The sequence below is a fragment of the Mus caroli genome, unplaced genomic scaffold (assembly GCF_978045245.1).
Source record: "Mus caroli unplaced genomic scaffold, Mus_caroli_1 scaffold_15, whole genome shotgun sequence".
Taxonomy (NCBI): domain Eukaryota; kingdom Metazoa; phylum Chordata; class Mammalia; order Rodentia; family Muridae; genus Mus; species Mus caroli.
Window position 1 is genome coordinate 60554897 of NW_028227270.1, and position 23529 is coordinate 60578425.

The window sequence follows — 23529 nt, forward strand, 5'->3', positions numbered from 1 at the left end:
AGCCACTCGAAAGGCTTATTTGGCTTACATATCCCAAGTTAATGTCCACTGAGGGAAGGAAGCAAACTCAAGAGCTGCTGCTTGCTGGCTTGCTCGGCCTGCTTTCTTATAGAACCCAGGACCACCTGCTCCCTCCCATCAGTTGGAGGGACTGGACCCTCCATCAATCATTAATTAAGAAAATGTCCTACAAGCTTGCCTGAAGCCCAACCTTAAAATGAGGCATTTTATCAACTGGGGTTCCCTCCCCTCAGATGACTCAAGTCTGTCAAGTTGACAGAAAACTAGCCAGCACAACTACCTAATATTCTCCCAGGCTACTAAGTAACCTTAGCAACCCATAGGTCTGCCCCACCCGTCAGCCTACATTTACCCTAACTCATGTTGTCTTGCCCCACCAACCTGGCTAGTTAGTGTTAACCAACACACACTAGTCAGCTAAGTCCTGATCTGCCTCTGAGGCTGATCCCAGAGGCCCCTAAGCAATCCCAGCATGCCTCCAAGTCTCACTTTACTCCCGCTACCCACTTCATGTGCCATTTCCCAACGTACTCTCTTGTATGGCCAACTAACCTGCCTGCCAGGGCCTTTCCCCGGATTCCCTTGGCATGGTCCTCTGTGCTAGGCTGCCCGTTTGCCCAATTCACCCAGCCATTTCACTGTAACCCGTCCTGATTCGGAGCCTCTTGGCCTGCAGCCTGAGTGGTTCACGAGCTTTCTGTCATTCTGTGCCGCTGCCCGCCACCCCATTCCAACGAGTGCAACTTTCCCCAGGGGCACTGCCTTCCTCGATTCATTCTGTCGGGTACGCTGTGGTCCTCTAGACACCCCCCCCCAGATCTCCTATAACCTGGCTTGCCGCATGCTGCTTCCCCCGTCTACCCAGCGTGCCACAGTAACACCCCGCTTGTCTCCCATTCCTGCTTATCCTGTTTCCTGTGTCTCCTCTTCAGGCCAGGCCTGCCTCCTGGTTTGCCAATAAGCATTTCTAGAAGCCTCCCTTCCTAGCCTGCATCTACCAAACTGTCAGCAGACCATGTTTCTGGTCGCCATTGTTCCACACAGTAAACCAGTTTCTCCAAGTCACCCATCTGCCTGCGAGCCCACTCTGCTCCATAGCTTACCCTAGTCCATCCACATGGGCACCCAGGCTGTTAACTGGCCTGTGAGCCCTATTCATCAGATTACCTTTGGCCTACCAACAGTCTGCCACTTGGCCTACCTGACCCTATTCCACCAAGCATGTCCCATACCATAGCATGCGTTGGTGTGGCTGCCTGTCTCACCTGCTTTGTTGCCTCTTGATGCTTGTACATCACTGCCTTGCCTTCCTGAGGTCCTCCCTTCCAGACATCTCAATCCATGGCCATGTGGCCTGCTCTCTAATGCCATTTCTCCCGTCTCCATTCCCCTACCTTACCCTGGTCTATGGCAGCCTGCTCAGCCAAGCTCGTGTTTCCAATTTGTGGCCACTGACCTGTCAGTCTGTCTAGTCTCTGATTTCCCACTGGTGGCTGGTTATCAACTTACCCTAGTCTACAGCCTGTCTGACCACAGTGTACACTGACACTCAGACTGGTTGCCTAACTAACTTTCACACACACACACACACACACACACACACACACTCACACAATTAACTTTTCTTTCTAGGGCCCCAAACACCACTTAGTATGCTAGAAAGAGCAAAGAATTGTCAGATTTGGGTCAAAATACTTTCCCTAAAAATTGACCCATCAGGGCCGGGGTGGGGGGGTGAGGGGTTGATGGTATACACCTTGTACTGGCTAGTTTCGTGTCAACTTGACACAGCTGGAGTTATCACAGAGAAGGAGCTTCAGTTGAGGAAATGCCTCCATGAAATCCAACTGTAAGGCATTTTCTCAATTAGTGCTCAAGGGGGAAAGGCCCCCTTGTGGGTGGGACCATCTTTGGGCTGGTAGTCTTGGGTTCTATAAGAGAGCAAGCTGAGCAAGCCAGGGGAAGCAAGCCAGTAAAAAACATCTCTCCATGGCCTCTGCATCAGCTCCTGCTTCCTGACCTGTTTGAGTTCCAGTCCTGACTTCCTTGGTGATAAACAGCAGTATGGAATTGTAAGCTGAATAAACCCTTTCCTCCCCAACTTGCTTCTTGGTCATGATGTTTGTGCAGGAATAGAAACCCTGACTAAGACACACCTTTAATCCCAGCACTTGGGAGGCAGAGGCAGGTGAATGAATATATGAATTCAAGGCCAGCCTGCACTACAAAACCAGTTCCAGGAAAGCCAGGGCTACATTGTGAGACTCTATCTCCAAAAAGAAAAAGGAAATGGGCCCATGAAGCTCTCCGTAGAAAACATCCCCAGGGCTACATTGTGAGACTCTATCTCCAAAAAGAAAAAGGAAATGGGCCCATGAAGCTCTCCGTAGAAAACATCCCCAGAGACAGTAAGAATTGAGCTTAAAATGATTTTCAAAATCAACGTGGTTGTCAGCTGGCTCTCTTCTGGGGAGAGGGCTAAGATCTGGACTCAATGCTGTGCTGGAGAGGCAAGGCTCCAACCTGGTCCCCTTCCAGAGAGAGGCTACCCACCTAGTAGACAGGGCTTACCTTGAGCCCACCCAACTGAACAAATAGCACCGCGGTGACCTTCCCTTCAATGTATTCTTAAGACTAGTAAGAAGGTGAGGGCTGTGGTTGTGGCAAAGGGTTTACCCAGAGCAAGGGCCAGAAAGGCCTCTGTGAGACCTCAGGCTAGGCTGGCCTCGGGATATGGGCTTAAGAGACTGCTGGGCCTGAGGCAGAGTCCAGGCGAGGACAGCAAGTCTGTCTTCCAGCTTCCATGGCCAAGGTAGCCCCTTACTGCTTTCTGGGGCCCTTCCATTTCTCCATCAGCCCCCTCAAATCCTGTCTTGCTTCTGCTCGCAGTTTCTGCACTCCCACAAGCCTTGGAGTCACCCTACGTTGAGGGCAGTGTGTTTGATGGTTTGTCCTATCACAAGACATGGATTCTGAGGAAGAGCCCACCTTCACCAAGTTTAACTCATTGCCCCTCGTGCCTGGTCTAATTTTCTTTTTCCCTGTTGGCATCTCTTCAGATTTTCTACTTTCAGTTAGTCAGTTTAGAAATCCTACCATCTTGAAGAGTAGTGGCTGGCTTTGTGCATCAACTTGACACAAGCTGGAGTTATCACAGAGAAAGGAGCCTCCCTTGAGGAAATGCCTCCATGAGATCCAGCTGTAAGACATTTTCTCAACTAGTGATTAAGGAGGCTGGGCCCATTGTGGGTGATGCCATCTCTGGGCTGGTAGTCTTGGGTTCTATAATAGAGCAAGCTGAAAAAAAAAAAAAAAAAAAAGCCGGGCGTGGTGGCGCACGCCTTTAATCCCAGCACTCGGGAGGCAGAGGCAGGCGGATTTCTGAGTTCGAGGCCAGCCTGGTCTACAAAGTGAGCTCCAGGACAGCCAGGGCTATACAGAGAAACCCTGTCTCGTAAAACCAAAAAAAAAAAAAAAAGAGCAAGCTGAGCAAGCCAGGGGAAGCAAGCCAGTAAAGAACATCCCTCCATGGCCTCTGCATCAGCTCCTGCTTCCTGACCTGCTTGAGTTCCATTTCTGACTTCCTTTGGTGATGAACAGCAACATGGAAATGTAAGCTGAATAAACCCTTTCCTCCCCAACTTGCTTCTTGGTCATGATGTTTGTGCAGGAATAGAAACCCTGACTAAGACTCATGTCCTAGTGCCTGGAATCTCCCAGCTCAGTCCACCCAATCTACTGTGTTTTTCAAACCATGCTAGTCAGTTACTACTAGACCGTCCAGCCCAAATTATTCCCTAACTCACCCTAGACTGCCAGCAAGCCACACTTCTCTTCCCACCACAGGATACTGCCAAGTGGCGTGTCAGTCCACACCATTCTCCAACTTACCATAGATCATGCAGTGTGACCAATTCACTTCTCTTCAGTATACTGCCTATCCTGTTTCCCAGTGCACCCGAGTCCTGCAGCCCTTCAGTCCTTCGTGTATGTTACCCGATCCATTCCACCCCAACATCCTGTCCTCCGTTTCATCTCTATGGAGCACTTCATTCCCTACAGCCGAGCCTTTCCTCAGCCCGCCAGCAATCCAACAACCTCAGCAAGCTGCACACAGGACTTAGTTTAAGCACGCCTAGATTCTCCTCCTAGATTCCACCTCAATTGTACAGATTCCTCTGCAGCAACAGAGGCAAACACTGAAGTAAGGGTCGAATCTACCATCTGATCACCAGCAACTGCTTCCTAGTTGACGTAGTCACTCTAGTTTAAGAAAATTACCTACCCTGTCAAATAAGGATGACTTCGTGTTAGGGGGACCACTGGTCTCAAGTGCCAAGGAACGACAAATGGCTTTAGAACTTCAAGGAATCCTGCCCCCTGGTTACCACAGTCACCTGGGTGGGCCTCGGTGTGGCAGGGCCTTGAGGACCACATGTCCTGAGGACTTTGTGTTGTTGTAGAGTTCTGCTCTGCTTGCTGCCCTCACATCTAAGAACTGTATGAAAATGCTAAAGGGCCCTCCAGCCCCTCACTGGGCAATATCTCTGGCACTCACAATAACAGTGCTTGATCTCTTTCAGGCATTGCTGCAGGAGCAGATTAATGATTCAGTCACCACCCTAGGAAAGAACTTAGAGATGGAGATTGACAGATATAACCACCACCCTTAGGAAGCATTTGGAAAAATAGAATAGTTTACTGAAGCTAGGTGGAGATGTTTTCACTACTGGCTCTGATGTAGAAAAACCTTGGGAAGCAATTTAACTTTCAGAAAGACATACTTTTATTAGTTAAACCAGGGACCTTTTCCGGCAGCACTGGCGATGATTGGTTTCTTATACTCATTTTTGCCCTCAGTTTCCTGATGTGATTAAGAATTGCTGATGACGGGCAGAGGTGGCAGACACCTTTAATCCCAGCACTTGGGAGGCAGAGGGAGGCTAATTTCTGAGTTCGAGGCCAGCCTGGTCTACAGAGTAAGTTCCAGGACAGCCAGGACTACACAGAGAAACCCTGTCTCGAAAAGCAAAAAAAAAAAAAAAAAAAATCTCATTAAGGATGGTCGTGAGCCACCATGTGGTTGCTGGGATTTGAACTCAGGACCTACAGAAGAGCAGTCAGTGCTCTTACCCACTGAATCATCTCTCCAGTCCTTACAAGATTCTTACAAGATTACTTTTAAAGATAATTAATAAAATAATTACTCCTTTTTTTTAACAGCAAAATGCTGCTGCTTGCTAATCTATAGCAAGTTGCTTAGTTACAAACATTGGTGGAGTTTTTTGGAATAATTTGTTTTCTTTATCTGCATTGCATAATGCCATTTCTCGTAGGGTATTGGGGAACACTATTTTTTCATAATCATTCACTAGAAGAAAACTAAAACTTAGACACATTGTAATTTTATACTGCCTGAAAGATTTTGCTGTGATATACAAGCTATGGAAGGAAAAAAATCAACTATGTGTCTGTATGCACATGTGTAAGGTTTGTATAGGGGTTAGAACACTGTTCCTTCTGCCCATCAACTATGTGTCTGTATGCACATGTGTAAGGTTTGTATAGGGGTTAGAACACTGTTCCTTCTGCCCATCAACTATGTGTATGTATGCATTTGTGTAAAGCTTGTCTGTGTGTGTGTGTATGTGTGTGTATATGTGGAGCCTGATTGCTGGAGCTTTGCTCTGAATATTCTATGGGAGAATGTGTCTATCTGTAGTTTTGTATGTATGTATGAAGTTACCGGACTCTTTCTTTTGTTCTATTCACTCTGTGTGTGTGTGTGTGTGTGTAAATTTTTTCTTTCCTTCTCTTTCTCATCAGAGGGAAGTCTACTGAGTAACTCTTCTCTAGCCGATGACTGCCATTGGCAGCAGCCTCTGTAGGTATCAAGATCTACCCTCAGCAGCAGCTCTAACCACTGGCTGTCTGCCTCAGGTTACCTACCACAAGGATGCCAAAGCTGGTTATTGGCACTCAAGAATAAGGAAAAGGTCAGAGAGGGAAATTATAACCTATGGGCTGAGGGAAAGCCAACTCCACGGTCACCTCAGTCCTTTAGAAGAAACCTCAGGGGACAATGCCTCTTCTAGAAGCACAAAGAGGCAGACAGTAAAATCTGGAGCGATTGGCTCCTTTCCCTGATCCAAGTTCTGGAACTAACCTAAGACACACACAAAGTGCACGAGAAAACGTGTTTTCAGAAAATTTACTGGTGAAATCAATACTGTCAGCAAGGGAAAATTTACTGTTGGGTAGAAAACATTCCCCAGAGAATCTGGATACGAATTTTTTGTTTGGTTAATGGAAACAAACAACACCTTCCACACAGAGAAGGGCAGCCGGAAACTCCTAGCTAGCTTCATGCCTACAGAGAAGACTTTGGTGGAGAAGCAAGTACAGGGGAGGTCTCCACCCTCTTAGCTTTTCCTGTAGGGCCACACCTCAAAGATGCTGTCTGCCCCTGTCCTGGGCTGCAGGACTCAGCCCTTGGCACTTGAGAGCAGGAACATCTGCAGCACAAGTGGGGCAGCCTCTGAATAGGCTCTGCCTGAGCCTGCAGGGGCACCTCCTGCTGAGCTCCTTCAGACCCCATGAGGGGAGACACAGGGGCCTGGAGATAGGGGGTGACTGTCCCATGCCTGTGCCCCAGCTGCTTCCTCAGGACCATCCCAGACACCCTCACACAGTTCTGAGCTTCAGGGTTCCCACAAAACTCACTTCTCCCTTTGATGGGGCTTGTGCCCTTCCCAGATGCTAATGGAGAGCAGCCCTTGGCCAGGGACTTTTCCTGTCCTTTGTGTTTCTTCCCAGGGGACAGCCTCTGCCAGAAGCCCTTCACCTGGCTGGTGAACTGATTTTCCTGAGGCTGACTCTTAGGTGTCAGTGCTGGGGAGGCTGTGAGTCTTTGTGTCTCCTCTGGTGCCCTGGCCTGAACACAGTGTCCCTTCCCTGTGGTCTGGGATGTCCCTAAGCCTGCATCCCCTCCCCCAAACTTTCCTGCCTCAGTTGCCAGCTGTGGCAATCCCCTGGCAGCAGGGAGACAGTCCTTGTTCTTGCTCTTGCCTGAGACATATGCAGGGACCCAGGGACCCTGCCGCGACTCCATGCTGATGCCCACAGAGGGCATGTGCACGTGCAGCACCTGAGAAACTGCCATGTCCCCACCGGAGGGGCCCTGGGGTTTGGAAGTCATTTCTTGTGGGGCAAAGGGTGTGGCAGGCAGGTCTGGCACTTGGTTGTGTGTCCTGCCCTCTGAGTTCGGCTGGACTTCTGTGGACACCTGACTTTTAGAGTCAGGGCTCTCAGAGTTGTGGGAAATTGTCATTCCCTGCGGGGACTGACATGCAGTCACAGGGCTCCCTGGGGAGCACAAGTCTTGGGTGCCTTTCAAGCTCTTAGTGGACTGTGGGTGAAGACCAGGGAGTTGCTCTCCCTTGTGTAGCTCTGTGGAGCCCTCAGCCTCAGAGCCATCTTTCCCGCTCCTCCTTTCTTCCTGAGACCCCTGTGTGTTGGTGCTGGAAGCCAGTCTCTCATGTGTTGGCCCACCTGGGCTCATGGGCAGCTCTGGGCCAGGTTTGTTGTGTGATCCAGACTGAGGCACGTCACCTTTGTCTGCCCTCCTGGGTGCCCAGTGCTGGGTTGGCTCTCTGCCCCTTAGGGCTACACTAAGGTCTCTATCTACACACACCTTGTTCTCAGAGGCTGGCTGACTATGGCCCACCAGCGAGGCAGCAGGGAGAGGCTTCTGTTGGGTGGGGACTGAATTCACTGTCCCCATTCTATCTCCAGTAGTGTTTCTCCGGAGGGACCTGGAGGACTTGGCAGGGTCTGCTCTAGAAACATTGTGGGCTTGAACGTGGAGCTGAGGGAAAGGCTGAGACGGCTCTGCTTTTGTCGAGTAGGACTCTAAGGACTCCTCAACCCTTTGTGGGAGGCCAAATGCCATCCTCCTGCGGAAGGCTGTGATGTGTTGTTCCAGCATCTTCTCTTTGCTAGGACTAAGCGCTAAGCTGTGGGGGTGCCTCGTCAGCACGTGCTCCTTATATGCCAATGGTGCCTGATCTTTCATTCGTTTGGGTGAGGACTCTGGTGGAGGCTGCGCTATGTTTGCCATGTTCACAGAATGCCTTGACCTATTCACTGTGATAGGAATCTCACCCCTGCTGATTTCCCTAATTTTCTTGTTCAAGTGTTTTTCCAGGGCTTTTTCAATTCCTCTCTGGTACTGTTTCACCTGTGAGGGGCTTGAAAACTTGGGAGGCTGCCTGCCCGTACGACTCTTCCAGTGCGTCTTCAAGTGAGACTGCACACTGTTTTGTGAAGCCTCCTGAAAGTTGTTACCCCGGGATTGGTCCTTGTGGCCCTGATCTTGACTGTATGTCCGTTCTTTGACCCTAGTCTCCCGTAGAGAATGCCTTTTAGGCATCCAACTTCGAGAGCTTCCTCCAGATAAGACCTGTGAGTCTTTGTTGCCTTGGTACTTAAAGAAAGTGATCCAAGAGAGTCCCTGGTTCTTTTGTGACTCAGAGAAGTCGATCAGTTCTGACTGAGGACTCAAGAGTGACAGGGACTTGTCGATCCTGTCGGGCAGGCCCCAGCGGTGTTGGATGAGTCTCTTTCGGAGATGGTGTTCAAGTTTCTTCTCGAGCTCACTGGTGAGGGGGAAGTCTCCAGGAAGAATGGGCCTGGGAGTACAGGCCTTGGAGGAGCGACTTCCCAACAAGACCTTGGGAGGCGAGGGACAAAAAGTATCCTGGGATTTTTTGACCACAAGGGGTAAACCCCAGACCCTCTCCTGTTCCTTTTTCAAGATGTTGTATTCCAAGCACTGCATCTCAGAAGGACTGAGAGGCTGCTCATCTCCCTGGGGTCTGTGAAAATGCACTCCACAGTCTCGCAGCTCGGACTGACGAGAAAATGTCAAGACTGAGACCCGGGATTGGGGTTGAGGCTGAGGCTGAGGCTGCAACTCGGCAGGAGGGTCACGTTGGGGATGGGACTGGGGTGTGGTCTGTAGCCATGTCTGTGGTCGATATGCATGCAAAGGTGTGGGAAGCATACAGCCATGAGAGTAGTCAGCAATGGAGGCCTCAGCCATGCTGTTGAAGCAGACCAATGCTGAGGAACGGTCATAGGCGTTAGTGGTAGTAGGGCTCAGGGTCTCACTGTGTAGAGAGGGGGGTCCCCAGAAGAGCAGGGAAGGTTGAAGCTCCTCATGGTCTTCAAAAGTCTTGGAGTGAGGGAGTGGCTGGTGCGTGAGCTTGCCTTTGCTGCTTGACGAATGAGAAGCCACCAAATCCTGTGGTTCACCCAATGTCTCTCCTGATAGCAGCTTCTCCGAAGAACTGGGTGACTTTATAAAACATCCTTTGTCCTCTTCCTCCTCTTCCTCTTCCCACTCCTCCTGCTCCCCCTTCACCATCAGGAAATCACTCACTTTCTTGTCCAGCCTTTGGGACAGTTTCACGGCATTAGAGTTGGGAAAAAAGAGGTATCCAGGCTCTACATGGTAGGCCCTTGTGTTTCCTTGCAAAGGGACTTGAGGAACACGAGGAGCTGGGAGATACTGGTTTTTTGAGTCTGAAGATAATTGGTTGTCAGCAGCAGGCTGCTCTTGGGAGGCCTCTGGCATTGTTTGTCTTACACAGCCAGTGCCTTGGGCTGGTGGGACATTAGTGGGCATCTCATTGAGTCTGTCCACCAGAGATCTCGTGGTTTCCAGTTGGACGACCACTTCTGACTTCTGCGCTTCTCTTGTTGGAAGAGGAAAAGAGGCAAGTGGATAGGGTGGGGTGGGGTCCAGGAGAAGTGGAGGGTTCAAGGGAAGTGTGGACTCTGGTGTCAGAGAGTCGTGTAGCAGTGTGGATGAGTAGAAGCCTTCTAGGGGGGCAAAGCAGTTAGGTGAGAGGATGGACGGAGCCAGCGGTAAAGGCTCCTGTGGAAGGGCTGGAGCCGAATGCCCTGCCTGGTTTCCTGTGAGCAGAGAGGACAGAACAAACGAGGCCTCTGTCCCAGGAACTGTGGAAGCCACGCACAAGTGAGAGGCTTTACCATCTTTGAGGTGGTCCTGGGAGAGCTGATGACCAACATCGCCAGATCTATCACACACAGGCAAGAGGGGATCTCTGTGGAGTGGTAGTTCATTGCTGGAGGCCTCAGAGGGCTCTTCCAGAGAGCTGTGGGAGATATGAAAGTCAAGCTGTGGGGCCATGAAAGGCAGCCTATTTTGGTTGAATGAGGCTTACTCCCGAGACTCTACAAGGGACAGAACAGTGAGCCACGTTCCCAGAGACAGGTGCCTGACACTACAGAGCCCTCAACTCCATAATTCTGTGACTATCAGTCATGCAGACAATATCCCAAGCTCCTGGCATTCTGGCTAGACTCCACCCCCACAGTTACCTGACAAAAGCCAGGTTTGCTCCTCTGGCAATAGCAAGATAACCCAGCCCACTATAAAAGGGGCTGCTTGGTTCCTCCTTGCTCTCTTTAAGCTCTCACCTTCTTACTCTCTAGCCCTCCTTCTCTCTCTCCCTTCCCCACTCTCTCCACGTGGCCATGGCAAGCCTCTTTCCCTCTTTCTACTTTCTCTTCTTCCCCCTACCTTTCTACAATAAAGATCTAAAACCACAGACTGTCTCTGCTCATCAAGACCGACCATGCTTGAACAATGGGATAGGCTTTCCCCTAACATCTAACCTCTCGCTGGAAGGCCTTCCTGTGCTCCAGCCATGGGCTGGACCAAGGACTCTTCTGTGAGAACCACTCAGCACCTCCCTCTTCCCTCTTCCCCCTGCTCTCTCCTCCCTTGGGGGGGGCATTTATTCTCAGCTCTTCTGCGGTGTCCAACGGTGTCTGGGATACCCGGTGTCTGGCTTCGCACAGCCAGACACCCACCCGGGACCTCGTGGAAAGCGTGCCGCAGTCCTCCCGTGTCTGCCCGCCCAGAGCACCGGAACTCTGGCGGGACACGGGTTTTCTCCCACTCCCTCTTTCTCCCATACCCACTGTCCAACACCAAGCTATCACTGGGGCCAGCCTGTGGAAATGAGGGCCTGCTGGTCTAGCCCATTCAACACTGCCATATCCAAGGCTGTCCTCTATGTCCTGTTGCTATGCGACCCCTCCCCAGAAAGGGTGGGAGGCGCTGGGTCCCTGGGAAAGAAGCATGAGGTATGTGGGGAAAGGGACCAGGGAGGAAGGGAAGCCAATCACCTTGGCTGGGTTGTCCGCAGCTCCCTCCTCTGCTCCGCTTCTCTCTGGCAAGCTGGCCCACCTTAAATAAGCAAGATAATGGGTTATGGGGAACAGAGGTAGACAGTAGCACTGCACGGGACTAGACTTAGGGAAAACACTTAGGGTCGTGATTCCTGAAAGTACGGAGTAGCATCAACAAGTGCTCTGTGAGAACACTTGGAATGTCCAGAGCTCTATTTGAGCAGCAAGAGTGATTTCCTCATAGCTGCCAGCTCCCCGGAAGGGAACAGGGGACACAGTCTCAGAAGATCCCCCAAGGGGCTGTCCCAGTCGTCAAAGACTGTCACTCTCCCCTGCACGTCTCACAGGGGCCCCAGGGGCTGTCCCCACGTGGGTCTGCCTGTCTTTCTATGAGTCTTTCCTCACAGGGCTCCTCCCTCTCGTGATTAAGGGACTATGTGTAGCCACTGACATGCTCAGATCATAAACCTGGGATCCTATGGAAAGGACAGGGTAGGGATCCCTAGAAGAGAGGCAGAGGCAGAGGCAGACACCTACCTGTGAGGGTTTGTCTTCTCTTCTTCCCTTTCTCCCATAGCTGCCAACGAGAGAAGAGAATGAGCTCTGGAACTCACTGGTTATGTCTCTCTTCCTAAGAGACTCAGAATCCCACTGACCAGGCACATCTCGGGACCCACTGAGTAGCAGGCAAGACCTGTGTGCTTTATTAACTGTGGAGGTGGCAGCTTATTAACACTCGCCTTGGGAAGCTAAAGGACAGGGTGGTGTCCTTTCCGAGGACTTTACCACTGTGCTGCTCCTGGGGATGACAGGTCCTAGAGTGGAGGACTGGGCTCCATGCTCTCTTCAGAGAGGCCTTCAACAGTCAGCACTGTGATCCTGACCAGTTCACCATGGAGGAGGGTAGGGGAAGGGACAGGTAATGGGGGAGTAGATCATGGGATCACTGTCAGGAGAGGCTGGTCTCATGCCCAGAACCCAAAGACTGGAGCCAAGCCACTAGGACCAGTTTCTTACTTTGTCCTAGAAACTTCAGCCACACACAGATAGGAAGGTGGATGTGGGCTCCAGAGGGAACCTTAGTCCTCCCTGATCCCTCTCATATCTATCCTCCTCTCCTCTCCTCTCTTCCCCTTCCCTCCCCTCTCCTCTCCTCTCCTCTCTTCCCCTTCCCTCCCCTCTCCTCTCCTCTCCTCTCTTCCCCTTCCCTCCCCTCTCCTCTCCTCTCTTCCCCTCTCCTCCCCTTCCTGTCCTCTCCTCTCTTCTCTCCTCCATCCCCTCTCCTCTCCTCTCTTCTCCCCCCTTTTCCTTTCCTCACCCTCCTCTCCTCCCCTCTTCTCTCCTCTTCTCTTCTCTTCTCTTCTCTTCTCTTCTCTTCCCCTTCTCTTCCCCTTCTCTTCCCCTTCTCTTCCCCTCCCCTCTCCTGTCCTGTCCTCCCCTCCTCTCTTCTCTCCTCCATCCCCTCTCTTCTTCTCCTCCCCTCTCCTCTCTTCTCCTCCCCTCTCCTCCCCTCCCCTCTCCTGTCCTCTCCTCTCCTCCTCTCTTCTCTCCTCCATTCCCTCTCCTCTTTTCCTCCCTCTCCTCTCTCCCCCATCCTATCCTATCCTCCCCCATCTCCTCCCCTCCCTTCTCCTCTCTTCTCTCCTCCATTCCCTCTCCTCTCCCCTCCTCTCCTCCCTTCTTCCCATCCCCTTTCCTCCCCTCTCCACCCCACCCCCATCCCCTCCCCTATCCTTTCCTCTCCTCTCCTCTCCTCCCCTCCCCTCCCCTCTCTTCTCCTCTCCTCTCCTCACTCATTCATCTCAGACATCCCTCTGACAGCCAAGCTCACCCCACAGCCAGAGGACAGAACTACAGCCCAGCAGTGAAGAGTCTCTCTCGGGAACTCACCATCCTTCCTTACCTTTGGGGTGTATTTCTCTCTCCATAGCAAGTGTATAAGCAGTTTCAATATCAGGTACAAGATGTACAGAAGCAGTAGCCCCAGTCCACTCAGAAGAGTGTAGTTGAGGTCTATGTGGTAGGAAGCTGAGCCTAGGGTCAGCCATGTCTCAGTGAGGCCATTCAGAGCGGAGAGAATCTTCTCCATGGCAGCAACAGCATGGCTGCCTGAGGTGTCTGAGGCTGAGGGTTCCTGAGCTTGACTAGAGTCCCAGGCCTACCTCACAGAGCAGGGCAGAGTCACAAAGGTTTCTGAGGGCGGGGAGGAGGGTGTGTCTCCAGCCCTTCCCCACCCCCAGGAGCTCCTCAGAGCCCTCTGCCCAGCCCTGCTGCTCCCTGTTTCCCTTGCTGTTTGGAGAACTTGATTTGGACCTCAGCTGTGCTGGGACCACGTGGTGCCTGGGATTTTACTTTGCCTACTGTCCCAGGATAGTAATGTTATCATACAGATGTTACATACACAATGGCTGTCCCTTCCCTTAACATGGGTCTGTGACTCGAGGTTCTTTTACACATCTCCTTTCCAAATGTCAGTAAGTTTGGTGTATGAATCAGCTTGTAATATCTTTAATTAGTGGGGCAGAATCAAATCACAAAACTGACTTTTCACAAATTATCCCCAATTGGCCAAATGTTATGTGCACATGCCTGTGTGTGTCGCACAGAATGGATACTCAACACTCGTAAAGCTTCACCAATTGGGGAAAGAAAAAAGTAAACTGGTTGCAGGAATTTGCAACCCCGATAAGCCTGTATAAAAAACACACAATCCAGTTATATTTATAAGCTATGTGCCTAGATCGGGCAGATCTAGTGCTATACTGACTTACTCCCCAGCTATGAGACCCTTTGGTGTTTGCAGTTTCTCCCGACCCTGTGGTTCTGCTCCATCTCCCCCCATCCTCTCTCTCCTTTCTCATTCTCCTCTCTCCCCTCTCCCAAAACCCCCAGTCCCTCCTTTCTCCTCCACTGCCCAATCACAGGCTCTAGCTTTTATTGACCAGAATGGGGTCATAGAATGGGGAGAAGGTTCACATGAGATCACCCTGAATACATGATTGACTGGCTAGTGGGTGGGGGGCAGCCCCTCTTGAGGAAGCAGAATTAACATCAGAATACAAACAGCACTCAGGTCAACCCACGACATTAACTTACTCCAAGAATACCAAGAAATTTTAGTTCTAATCATTTTATATTTATGTTTGTGATTTAAATTTGGCTTCACACAGAAGGACTCACGAGAAAGTCAGATCTGAGATACTCAGGAGGCGGACTAGGGTGAGTGTGACCAGGAGGAGAGAGAGGTTTGGGCAGAGAACGATAAGCTTCAGGAGTGAGAGAAAGCTGGAGCAGCAGAGAAAAGAGGGTTGATCCCAGGCCAGGCTGGAGTAGACTAGACTGACTTGTCAAACAAGATGTCTCAGACAGAATAAGGCGTAGTGGGAACTAGATAATTGGCGCCATAGGGTCCACTGGAGGTCGTGGCCCAGTAGGTAGACTATGGCCAGGTGGGGAACACTGAGCACAGGAAGATGGACGCTCACTAGAAGGGCTGGACCAGAGTGGGCAATAGGCCAGGAGATACCACCACAATGGGATGAAGTGGGAAGAGGAAGATGCTGGTTCCGCTAGGGGGAACCGGAAAACACAACTCAGTGGGTAGACTCTGAGCTGGAGAACAGCATGCTGGGTAGAGTGGGGTCAGGAGGGGAATGTGGTACACAGGATCACGAAGGTGAGCTGGACAAACAGTAAGGTTGTTAGACCTAGTGGGGAAACCCCCACCCAATTCCCAATTCGGCGTGCACCCAAAAAATCACGAAGGACCATCTCTTGATGTAATTACATGAGGACGTTTAATGACGGAGCCCTGGATCAACATGCATCCCACACAGGAGATAAAGGATGTCGGCCACGAGGCTCGAAAGCTAGGGGTTTTTATGCGGTAAGGGGCTTAGGGGTGTGGAATTCAGCATAGTGACACACTATTGGCTTATTTAAGCATTAACAGAAAGATTACATGTCAGCAAAAGGGCATCATGACTTTGTTCCTGTGGGCTGGGGGCTTATCTTTGTTCACATAGTAACCAGTTGATGTATGACTTTACCTGGCATCAAGGGGCAGTAGACAGAGGGGAGGTTCCAGCCAGGTGGTGTTGACCCAGACAAGATAGCCCTGCTTGTACAATCAAGCTGTTCTTAGGAATGTCTTAACAACAGCCCTGTCTGTTCTGCTTTGTTCTCGGCCCCAGGCCGCGGGCTCATAGACAACCCTTTTACATGAATCACAAAATACAAAATCTCATTTTCTTTCAAGGTCTGGGTGCGAAAGCAGCGGCTATAGAGTGGGGTGCTCTAGGAACAATGGAGAAGAAGTGGGGCGAGTGGAGGAAAGATGTGTGTTGGTTGAACAGACAGCGGCAGTAGGAAAAGGAGACCGTGGGTCTATGAGACGAGGGACAGAGCATACCGAGGGAGTCAAGGTAATGCGATGGCAATGGCGGAACTATTTGAGCTGCAGGACAAGAGTCAAGGGTAAGTCGGGCCAGGGTATGCAGGCATCCAGGGGGCATGATCCAGAATGAGCTGGAGAGGCACACACAACCTGGAGGGCAGGTGTGATGGGCATGTACAGGATATACCGGGGAGAATCATGGGTAACGTGAGTTTTGGAACACTGCAGGGCTGGCAGGAGAGCTCACGGAAGACAGTGATGATGTCAGCTGTCATAGACCCTGAGGACTAGGTTGGGTTGAAGAAGTACTCTGGTGTGGCCTGGGGGATGGGAAGGTTTTAGGACAGGGGACATGGGCAAGGGGCAGTGGGAGTTACCAGGGAGGGGGGTGGCTGGAAAGAAGGTAGACTGGGATGGACTGAGGAGCAGGATGGGCTGTGTTTCCTGCAGCCACCCTTTAGGTTGTGTTGGCAAGCAGGGCATGCCAGGTTGAATAGGGTCCGTGTGGTCAGTGTCAGTCTGGCATGCCAAGAAAGGCAGACTAGACTAGGGCACAGATACAGTGCAGACTAAAATCCAGGGAGCAGCAGATTTAGGGGACATGGGGTGGACAGGCAGGAAGAAAGAAGGACCTGAAATGTACTGGGTGAAATGGAGTGGGTTGGGGAACAGGGTATATTCAATGGACCTTGGGGGGGGGGGGATGAGGCAGAGGGAATAACCATTCTGCAGATAGCGCATATGTGAGAAGGGCCTAGTTGCCAAGGCTGTGAATATCTCAGCAAAGCAAAATCCCAGGCACCACGTGGTCCCAGCACAGCTGAGGTCCAAATCAAGTTCTCCAAACAGCAAGGGAAACAGGGAGCAGCAGGGCTGGGCAGAGGGCTCTGAGGAGCTCCTGGGGGTGGGGAAGGACTGGAGACACACCCTCCTCCCCGCCCTCAGAAACCCTTGTGACTCTGCCCTGCTCTGTGAGGTAGGCCTGGGACTCTAGTCAAGCTCAGGAACCCTCAGCCTCAGACACCTCAGGCAGCCATGCTGTTGCTGCCATGGAGAAGATTCTCTCCGCTCTGAATGGCCTCACTGAGACATGGCTGACCCTAGGCTCAGCTTCCTACCACATAGACCTCAACTACACTCTTCTGAGTGGACTGGGGCTACTGCTTCTGTACATCTTGTACCTGATATTGAAACTGCTTATACACTTGCTATGGAGAGAGAAATACACCCCAAAGGTAAGGAAGGATGGTGAGTTCCCGAGAGAGACTCTTCACTGCTGGGCTGTAGTTCTGTCCTCTGGCTGTGGGGTGAGCTTGGCTGTCAGAGGGATGTCTGAGATGAATGAGTGAGGAGAGGAGAGGAGAGGGGAAGGGAAAAAAGAGGGAAGGGGAAAGGAGAGGAGGGGAGGTAGAGAGGGGAGAAGAAGAGAGGTATGAGAGGGAGGACTAAGGTTCCCTTCTGGAGCCCACATCCACCTTCCTATCTGTGTGTGGCTGAAGCTTCCAGGACAAAGTAAGAAACTGGTCCTAGTGGCTTGGCTCCAGTCTTTGGGTTCTGAGCATGAGACCAGCCTCTCCTGACAGTGATCCCATGATCCACTCCCCCATTACCTGTCCCTTCCCCTACCCCCCCCCCAACGGTGAACTGGTCAGGATCACAGTGCTGCGTGTTGAAGGCCTCTGATTAGAGCCTGGAGCATGGTCTTTAGCTTCACACACAGCTCTTGGAGAGAGCAGAGATGTCAATGCTGGCTCCAGACTCCATGCTATCAAGAAGACTTTTGGTTGAGATCCCCCCAAGTGTGGACATTATCGTGGTCTCCTCTACTTTCCCAGAGAGAAAAGCAGTGAAAATAAGTGATTACTTCTAAAGTTAGTAAAATGAATGCATAAATCTCATTTATTCAATAGACCTCAGGATAATGTGGTTAGGAGTTCTGAATATACAACAAAGAGAAGCAGTACAAAGAAGTCTCGAGTGCTCACTGCGTTTCTCTTTTCTTTACAGCGGCAGACCAGCATTAGGCGCAAACAAAGGAAAGCATTTAAACGTAGGTGTCCACCTATTAATGTCACCATTCCAGCATCCGCCTGATGTCCTTTCTATGAACTTTCAGGTCCATGATTTGAAGATGTCACTCCTAAGACTCCCATTCACAAGATCAACCCAAGATAGAGTTGAGTCCCCTCTACTCCCTCACGCTTGAAGCAGTGGGCACAGCTTCTCAGAGCATGGAGTTCTGCCCCCTGGCTGTAGAAGGAGCAGGGAGACAGGCATGGCCCTTCAGGGATCTTGTGGGACGTGCAGGCGGGTACTGGCTGCTTTGAAGCACAGCTTAAGTCTCCTGACAGTGTCCCCCTGTTTCCCTCCCGGGAGCTGACAGCTATGAGGAAATCACTGAGCAGCGTTTCCTGCAGTGGTTTTGAAAGGCACTTGAAACAACACAGGGGGTGGAGGATGGGGGGATTAGCAAATGAGCCCCATGTGCGCACACACGCAAACACACACACACACACACACACACACACGTGTGATTGTCCTGAGTGTTCCCACAGAGCACTTGTTACCATCTGCAGGTTCTCCTACATACTTTTCTTCCGTTTTAAACGATCTAGATATTTAGTACGTGTGATGGGTGTTTTCCTTGCACGTCCATCTGTGTACCACAGCCCTTAGAGATTGTAAGAGGGCATCCGCTGTCCTATCATTGGACCCAAAGGTCGTTGTGAGCCACCATGTGGGTTCTGAGGACTGAACCCGAGTCCTCTAGAAGAATCTCAAGGGCTTTGAACCACTGAGCCATCCCTCCAGCCCCTTTGAATGTCTTTTCTGAAAGGACTGCCTTGTGAGCCTCCGTTTCTACCCTCCTTCTGGAGTACACGTGTTCTCCATTTTCCAGGGAGGAAAGCTGGCCCGAGAGACCCTGAGGAAGGAAGGAGGCTGCAGACAGTCCTACAAAGGTGACCCATTCCCCTCCTGTCCTGGCCCCTCCCCTCAGCTCTCTACCCTGGCCAGCAGGCTTGCTTTTTCACATGCCGGACTTGACTAAAGCTCTCTGACCTTTCTCTCTCCTTACAGCCCGGACAAGCCATATGATCCCACGGGCTTTCGGCAATTGCTATGCCCAGATCCCCATTGTCGCGTATGTAACAAAGCAAGCACTCAGGTCAGACACCTGTTCTCTCAGGTTCCCCTGGAAGACGGTGCTGCCTCGGTGTCCTCTTTGCCGTCTACAGCTCCCCTGACGGAGGCTTCGGAGGCTTCGCTTGCTCTACCCCCTCACTTTCCTGCAAACCAACCAGGACACCCAGCTCCAGAAACTCCTCCCCGCACTTCTCTCTCCATCCACTTGCAGAACCAAATCACTCCTTTGGATGGTGTATCTCCTCCCATATCGCTCAGTGCCTCTCTGTCACCACAAGCTGCTGCCTCCTTAAACCCTGCAGTGTTACCGGCCCACACCCCACGCAGAACGCTTGCCTCTTTTCCACACCTACATCCAAACACCACTCAGGAAGCACAGTTAGCTCTCCAAGCAGAAGTTCCCAAGCCTCCCGTGGAAAGCCCTAGGGAGCGGCCCCCCAGTGTCTCAACTGCCAAAAGCACTATCTATGAGCCAGCATCCTCCCGGCCACAGTTCAGTGCTGAAGACCAGTCCCTGACAAATTCGACACATGTTATTAACCATCAGCCTCCTCCATCAGACTCCTATGCTTCTCAGGGCTCATACCAGGGACTCACAAAGGCCTATGCTGTGGAGCCTGGGGACTGTTTGTCTCCCAGCCCCGATGTCTTAGCACTCTTTACGAAGCAAGCGGAAGGGGATGCTGATGGCACTGTGTATAAACTTAAAAGGGAGAAAGCAATATCTTTTTTAACGCCATCAAATACTTCAGGGGAAATCTCGGCATCAACTGCTGGTCTAGAGAACTTGGAAGTCTCCCACCTCTTGGGTAATGAAAAGGGAAAGCCAGAGGACCCTCACCTACTCCAGCAGCCCTCTCATCTGAAGAACTCTGAAGGCCAGTCAGAGATAAAAGACATCCAGCTCTTCTGGGGTCTCCCTTCTCTCCACAGTGAGTCCCTGAAACATGAGGCTGCCAACACAGGTAACAGTTACCCAGGAAGGGACTATTTCAACAAAGTGGCTCAGGCCTCCACAGGCAGTCATTCTTCCAATCTTACTTACCTCATACCTCTGCCCTTGCCTGAGAGTGACCAACAAGGGCAGATTGTACCTCAGTCTCAGATCATGCCTGACTCCCTTGCCAACTCTAAGGCCCAGCCTCAATCCCTAGCCCAATTCCTGCCACCTTCTCCTCAGTCCCAGCTTGGGATATGTGGGGTGCGTCTTCATAGCCTGAAGAATGAGGCACAGCCTCTCACCCCATGTGAAATTCAACAGCTGGAATACAACCTATTGCAAAAAGCGCTGCAAAGTTTCTTGGGTTTACCCACTCTAGCCGAAAAATTCCAAGAAAGCTTCTGTCCCCCACCTCCTAAAATCTCCTCAACCAGAAATTCATCCAAGGTCCATGCTCCCAAGACAATTCTTCCTGGAGACTTCCCTCTCAGCCATACACTCGAGAGGAAACTCGAACACCATCTTCGAAAGAGACTCATCCAACGCCACTGGGGCTTGCCCCACAGGATCCTTGAGTCTCTGTCATTCTTGAGTCCTCATTCAGAAATTCCTGAGGCCCCCAAGCCAAGGGACACCCATGGACTCTCATGGGTGTCTCCCTATAAGTTTAATGCCAACACAAACCTACCAAGCTCTGGGGTAAGCCAATCAGGAAGGTCCTGTAAGAAGCCCTTAGAGAGTCACCCTCCACAGGAAAAAGACATCAACATTCAGAGACACCGTCCAGGGATAAACCAAAAAGATCCCATACAATGTAAGTCCTGTGGAGCTACAAAGAGCACTGTACATTCTAATTCTGAGACAGACCCAGAACTTCAGCTAGGAAATACGTCTGGAAACATTTCAAAGGCTTCATGGGTCAAACAGTGCCAGAAAGAATGTGAAACTTTCCTGCAAAAACGTCTGGGCAAGAACACTAAAGAAATTAGTGGGAGTGAGATGCCTAGTGCTGTGGACAGCTCAAGGCATTCACGGGACATGACACAGCCTCCACCTGAGACCTGCCCCAGACAGATGGCACCATTGGCATGTGAGGAGGATTCACGGACTAGGCACCCCCACAGCTTAGAGATTAGTCCTAGCAAAGAGAAGACGCTGGAAGAACACATCACAGCCTTCCGCAGGAGGATGGCATTTGGCCTCCCAAAAAGGGTTGAGGAGTCCTTAGAATCTGACCTCACAAAAGCAGAGCCGTCTCAGCCTTTCCCTCAGCTCCACGTTCAAGCCCACAAAGTTTCTGGAGCAGACTCTGCCAAGTCCTCCTGGTCCCTCCGGAGAAACACTACTGGAGATAGAATGGGGACAGTGAATTCAGTCCCCACCCAACAGAAGCCTCTCCCTGCTGCCTCGCTGGTGGGCCACAGCCAGCCAGCCTCTGAGAACAAGAAGGTGGGTGTAGAGAGAGACCTTAGCGTAGCCCCAAGGGGCAAAGAGCAGACCCAGCACAGGACACCGAGGAGGGCAGACAAAGGTGACGTGCAGCAGTCTGGATCACATAACAGACCTAGCCCAGAGATGCCCATGAGCCCAGGTAGGCCAACACATGAGAGACTGGCTTCCAGCACCAACACACAGGGGTCTCAGGAAGAAAGAAGAAGCTGGGAAGACAGCTCCAAGGCTGAGGGCTCCACAGAGCTACACAAGGGAGAGCAACTCCCTGGTCTTCACCCACAGTCCACTAAGAGCTTGAAAGGCACCCAAGACCTGTGCTCCCCAGGGAGCCCTGTGACTGCATGTCAGTCCCCGCAGGGAATGACAATTTCCCACAACTCTGAGAGCCCTGACTCTAAAAGTCAGGTGTCCACAGAAGTCCAGCCGAACTCAGAGGGCAGGACACACAACCAAGTGCCAGACCTGCCTGCCACGCCCTTTGCCCCACAAGAAATGACTTCCAAACCCCAGGGCCCCTCCGGTGGGGACATGGCAGTTTCTCAGGTGCTGCACGTGCACATGCCCTCTGTGGGCATCAGCATGGAGTCGCGGCAGGGTCCCTGGGTCCCTGCATATGTCTCAGGCAAGAGCAAGAACAAGGACTGTCTCCCTGCTGCCAGGGGATTGCCACAGCTGGCAACTGAGGCAGGAAAGTTTGGGGGAGGGGATGCAGGCTTAGGGACATCCCAGACCACAGGGAAGGGACACTGTGTTCAGGCCAGGGCACCAGAGGAGACACAAGGACTCACAGCCTCCCCAGCACTGACACCTAAGAGTCAGCCTCAGAAAAATCAGTTCACCAGCCAGGTGAAGGGCTTCTGGCAGAGGCTGTCCCCTGGGAAGAAACACAAAGGACAGGAAAAGTCACTGGCCAAGGGCTGCTCTCCATTAGCATCTGGAAAGGGCACAAGCCCCATCAAAGGGAGAAGTGAGTTTTGTGGGAACCCTGAAGCTCAGAACTGTGTGAGGGAGTCTGGGATGGTCCTAAGGAAGCAGCTGGGGCACAGGCATGGGACAGTCACCCCCTGTCTCCAGGCCCCTGTGTCTCCCCTCATGAGGTCTGAAGGAGCTCAGCAGGAGGTGCCCCTGCAGGCTCAGGCAGAACCTATTCAGAGGCTGCCCCACTTATGCTGCAGAAGTTCCTGCTCTCAAGTGCCAAGGGCTGAGTCCTGCAGCCCAGGACAGGGGCAGACAGCCCTTGAGAGGTATGGCCCTACAGGAAAAGCTAAGAGGGTGGAGACCTCCCCTGTATGTGCTTCTCCACCAAAGTCCTCTCTGTAGACATAAAGCTGGCTGGGACCCTCCTGCTGCCCTTCTTTGTGTGGAAGGCGCTGTTGGGAGGTTTGTTTCCATTAACAAAAGAAAAAAAGAATAAAAGATTTTCATGGGCATATGTTTTTACTTACAATAGTCTTATTCCTTTGCTAATAAATTTTCTGTAAATTTGTGTGTGAGTGTGTATGTGTGTGTGTGTGTGTGTGTGTGTAAGCCCATGGGCGACAGAGGATTTAGATAACAAGTCTTATGCTTAAGAAACAGGACTCAAGGGGCTGGAGAGATGGCTCAGTGGTTTAGAGCACTGACTGTTCTTCCAAAGGTCCTGAGTTCAATTCCCAGCAAACACATGGTGTCTCACAACCTTCTGTACTGGAATTGATGCCCTCTTCTGGTACTCATAAAGAAAGAGGAAGGCAGGAAGGAAGAAAGGGAGGGAAGGAAGGAAGGAAGGAAGGAAGGAAGGAAGGAAGGAAGGAGACACTAGAGCTTCCCATGGCTCTTATTGAAAGCATGATCCACTTCCTACATCTTACTGTAACCTCAATAACAATGTGACTGATCACACCTTCCCTCTATTGTCCCATATTCTTGGAAATGAACAGCTTTTGTATGAGGTTGTTCCATATTTTTGTATGATGTTATCCTTGCCTGACCAGGACGTACGGTGACTCAGTGCACAGTTTTGGAACAGCTGTTAGTGATCTAAGATGTACCTTGTGGGTGCTCCTTCTGGCCCTAGGTCGAACTATGTATAATAGAAGTTGAACAGGAGGCAGCATCTCCCTCCTGCTATGCACACTCGCTGGTGAGACACGCTTACCGGACTATCTCACCCGTGGGAATGACTTCCCTTCCCCACTTATTTCTTCAGCCTGTATAGAAGATCGTTCTTTAAGTCAAACTGTGACCCTGCCTTCAACGGGAGCAATGTCCGCCAGGCAGCCAGGTCATTTTCACACTGATGCAGCATGAGTGGGTGTCCATCTGAGCATAACGTAAAGAAGTAAATGAGCTTGCTGTGTAAGCACTCAGATCT

General features: G+C 51.3%; 2 protein-coding genes across 3 annotated transcripts; one reads left to right on the forward strand and one right to left on the reverse strand.

Moving 5' to 3' along the window:
* Nucleotides 1-6231: 6231 nt before the first annotated feature.
* Nucleotides 6232-13378, reverse strand: LOC110308461 (spermatogenesis-associated protein 31D3-like). Its single transcript, XM_021180924.2, has 4 exons — nt 13148-13378; nt 11782-11821; nt 11242-11302; nt 6232-10202 (listed from the first exon to the last, which is right to left on the reverse strand). Exons 1-4 carry the CDS (start codon nt 13331-13333, stop codon nt 6392-6394), a joined length of 4098 nt encoding a protein of 1365 aa, XP_021036583.1. The 5' UTR covers nt 13334-13378; the 3' UTR covers nt 6232-6391.
* Nucleotides 13379-15516: 2138 nt separating this feature from the next.
* Nucleotides 15517-22598, forward strand: Spata31d1 (SPATA31 subfamily D member 1). 2 transcript variants are annotated; one of them, XM_021180956.2, is made up of 4 exons: nt 15517-15668; nt 17648-17690; nt 18540-18600; nt 18719-22598. In XM_021180956.2, the coding sequence occupies exons 1-4, from the start codon at nt 15633-15635 to the stop codon at nt 22494-22496; spliced, it is 3918 nt and encodes a 1305-aa protein (XP_021036615.1). In that variant the 5' UTR covers nt 15517-15632; the 3' UTR covers nt 22497-22598. The 2 variants fall into 2 exon arrangements, with proteins under 2 accessions (XP_021036615.1, XP_021036614.1); XM_021180955.2 differs by lacking the exon at nt 15517-15668 and adding an exon at nt 16631-16875.
* The last annotated feature ends 931 nt before the right edge of the window (nt 22599-23529 follow it).

Bases quoted from the DNA above. Each gene is read 5' to 3' on its own strand.
- Spata31d1 (XM_021180955.2), top strand. From the start codon at position 16,690: ATGGAGAAGATTCTCTCCGCTCTGAATGGCCTCACTGAGACATGGCTG. The intron at 16,876-17,647 runs GTAAGGAAGGAT...TTTTCTTTACAG, and splicing joins GAGAGAAATACACCCCAAAG to CGGCAGACCAGCATTAGGCG. The intron at 17,691-18,539 runs GTAGGTGTCCAC...TCCATTTTCCAG, and splicing joins ACAAAGGAAAGCATTTAAAC to GGAGGAAAGCTGGCCCGAGA.
- LOC110308461 (XM_021180924.2), bottom strand. From the start codon at position 13,333: ATGGAGAAGATTCTCTCCGCTCTGAATGGCCTCACTGAGACATGGCTG. The intron at 11,303-11,781 runs GTAGGTGTCTGC...TGCTTATTTAAG, and splicing joins GAGAAGACAAACCCTCACAG to GTGGGCCAGCTTGCCAGAGA. The intron at 10,203-11,241 runs GTGATTGGCTTC...TATCTCCCACAG, and splicing joins CTGCGGACAACCCAGCCAAG to CTCTCTGGAAGAGCCCTCTG.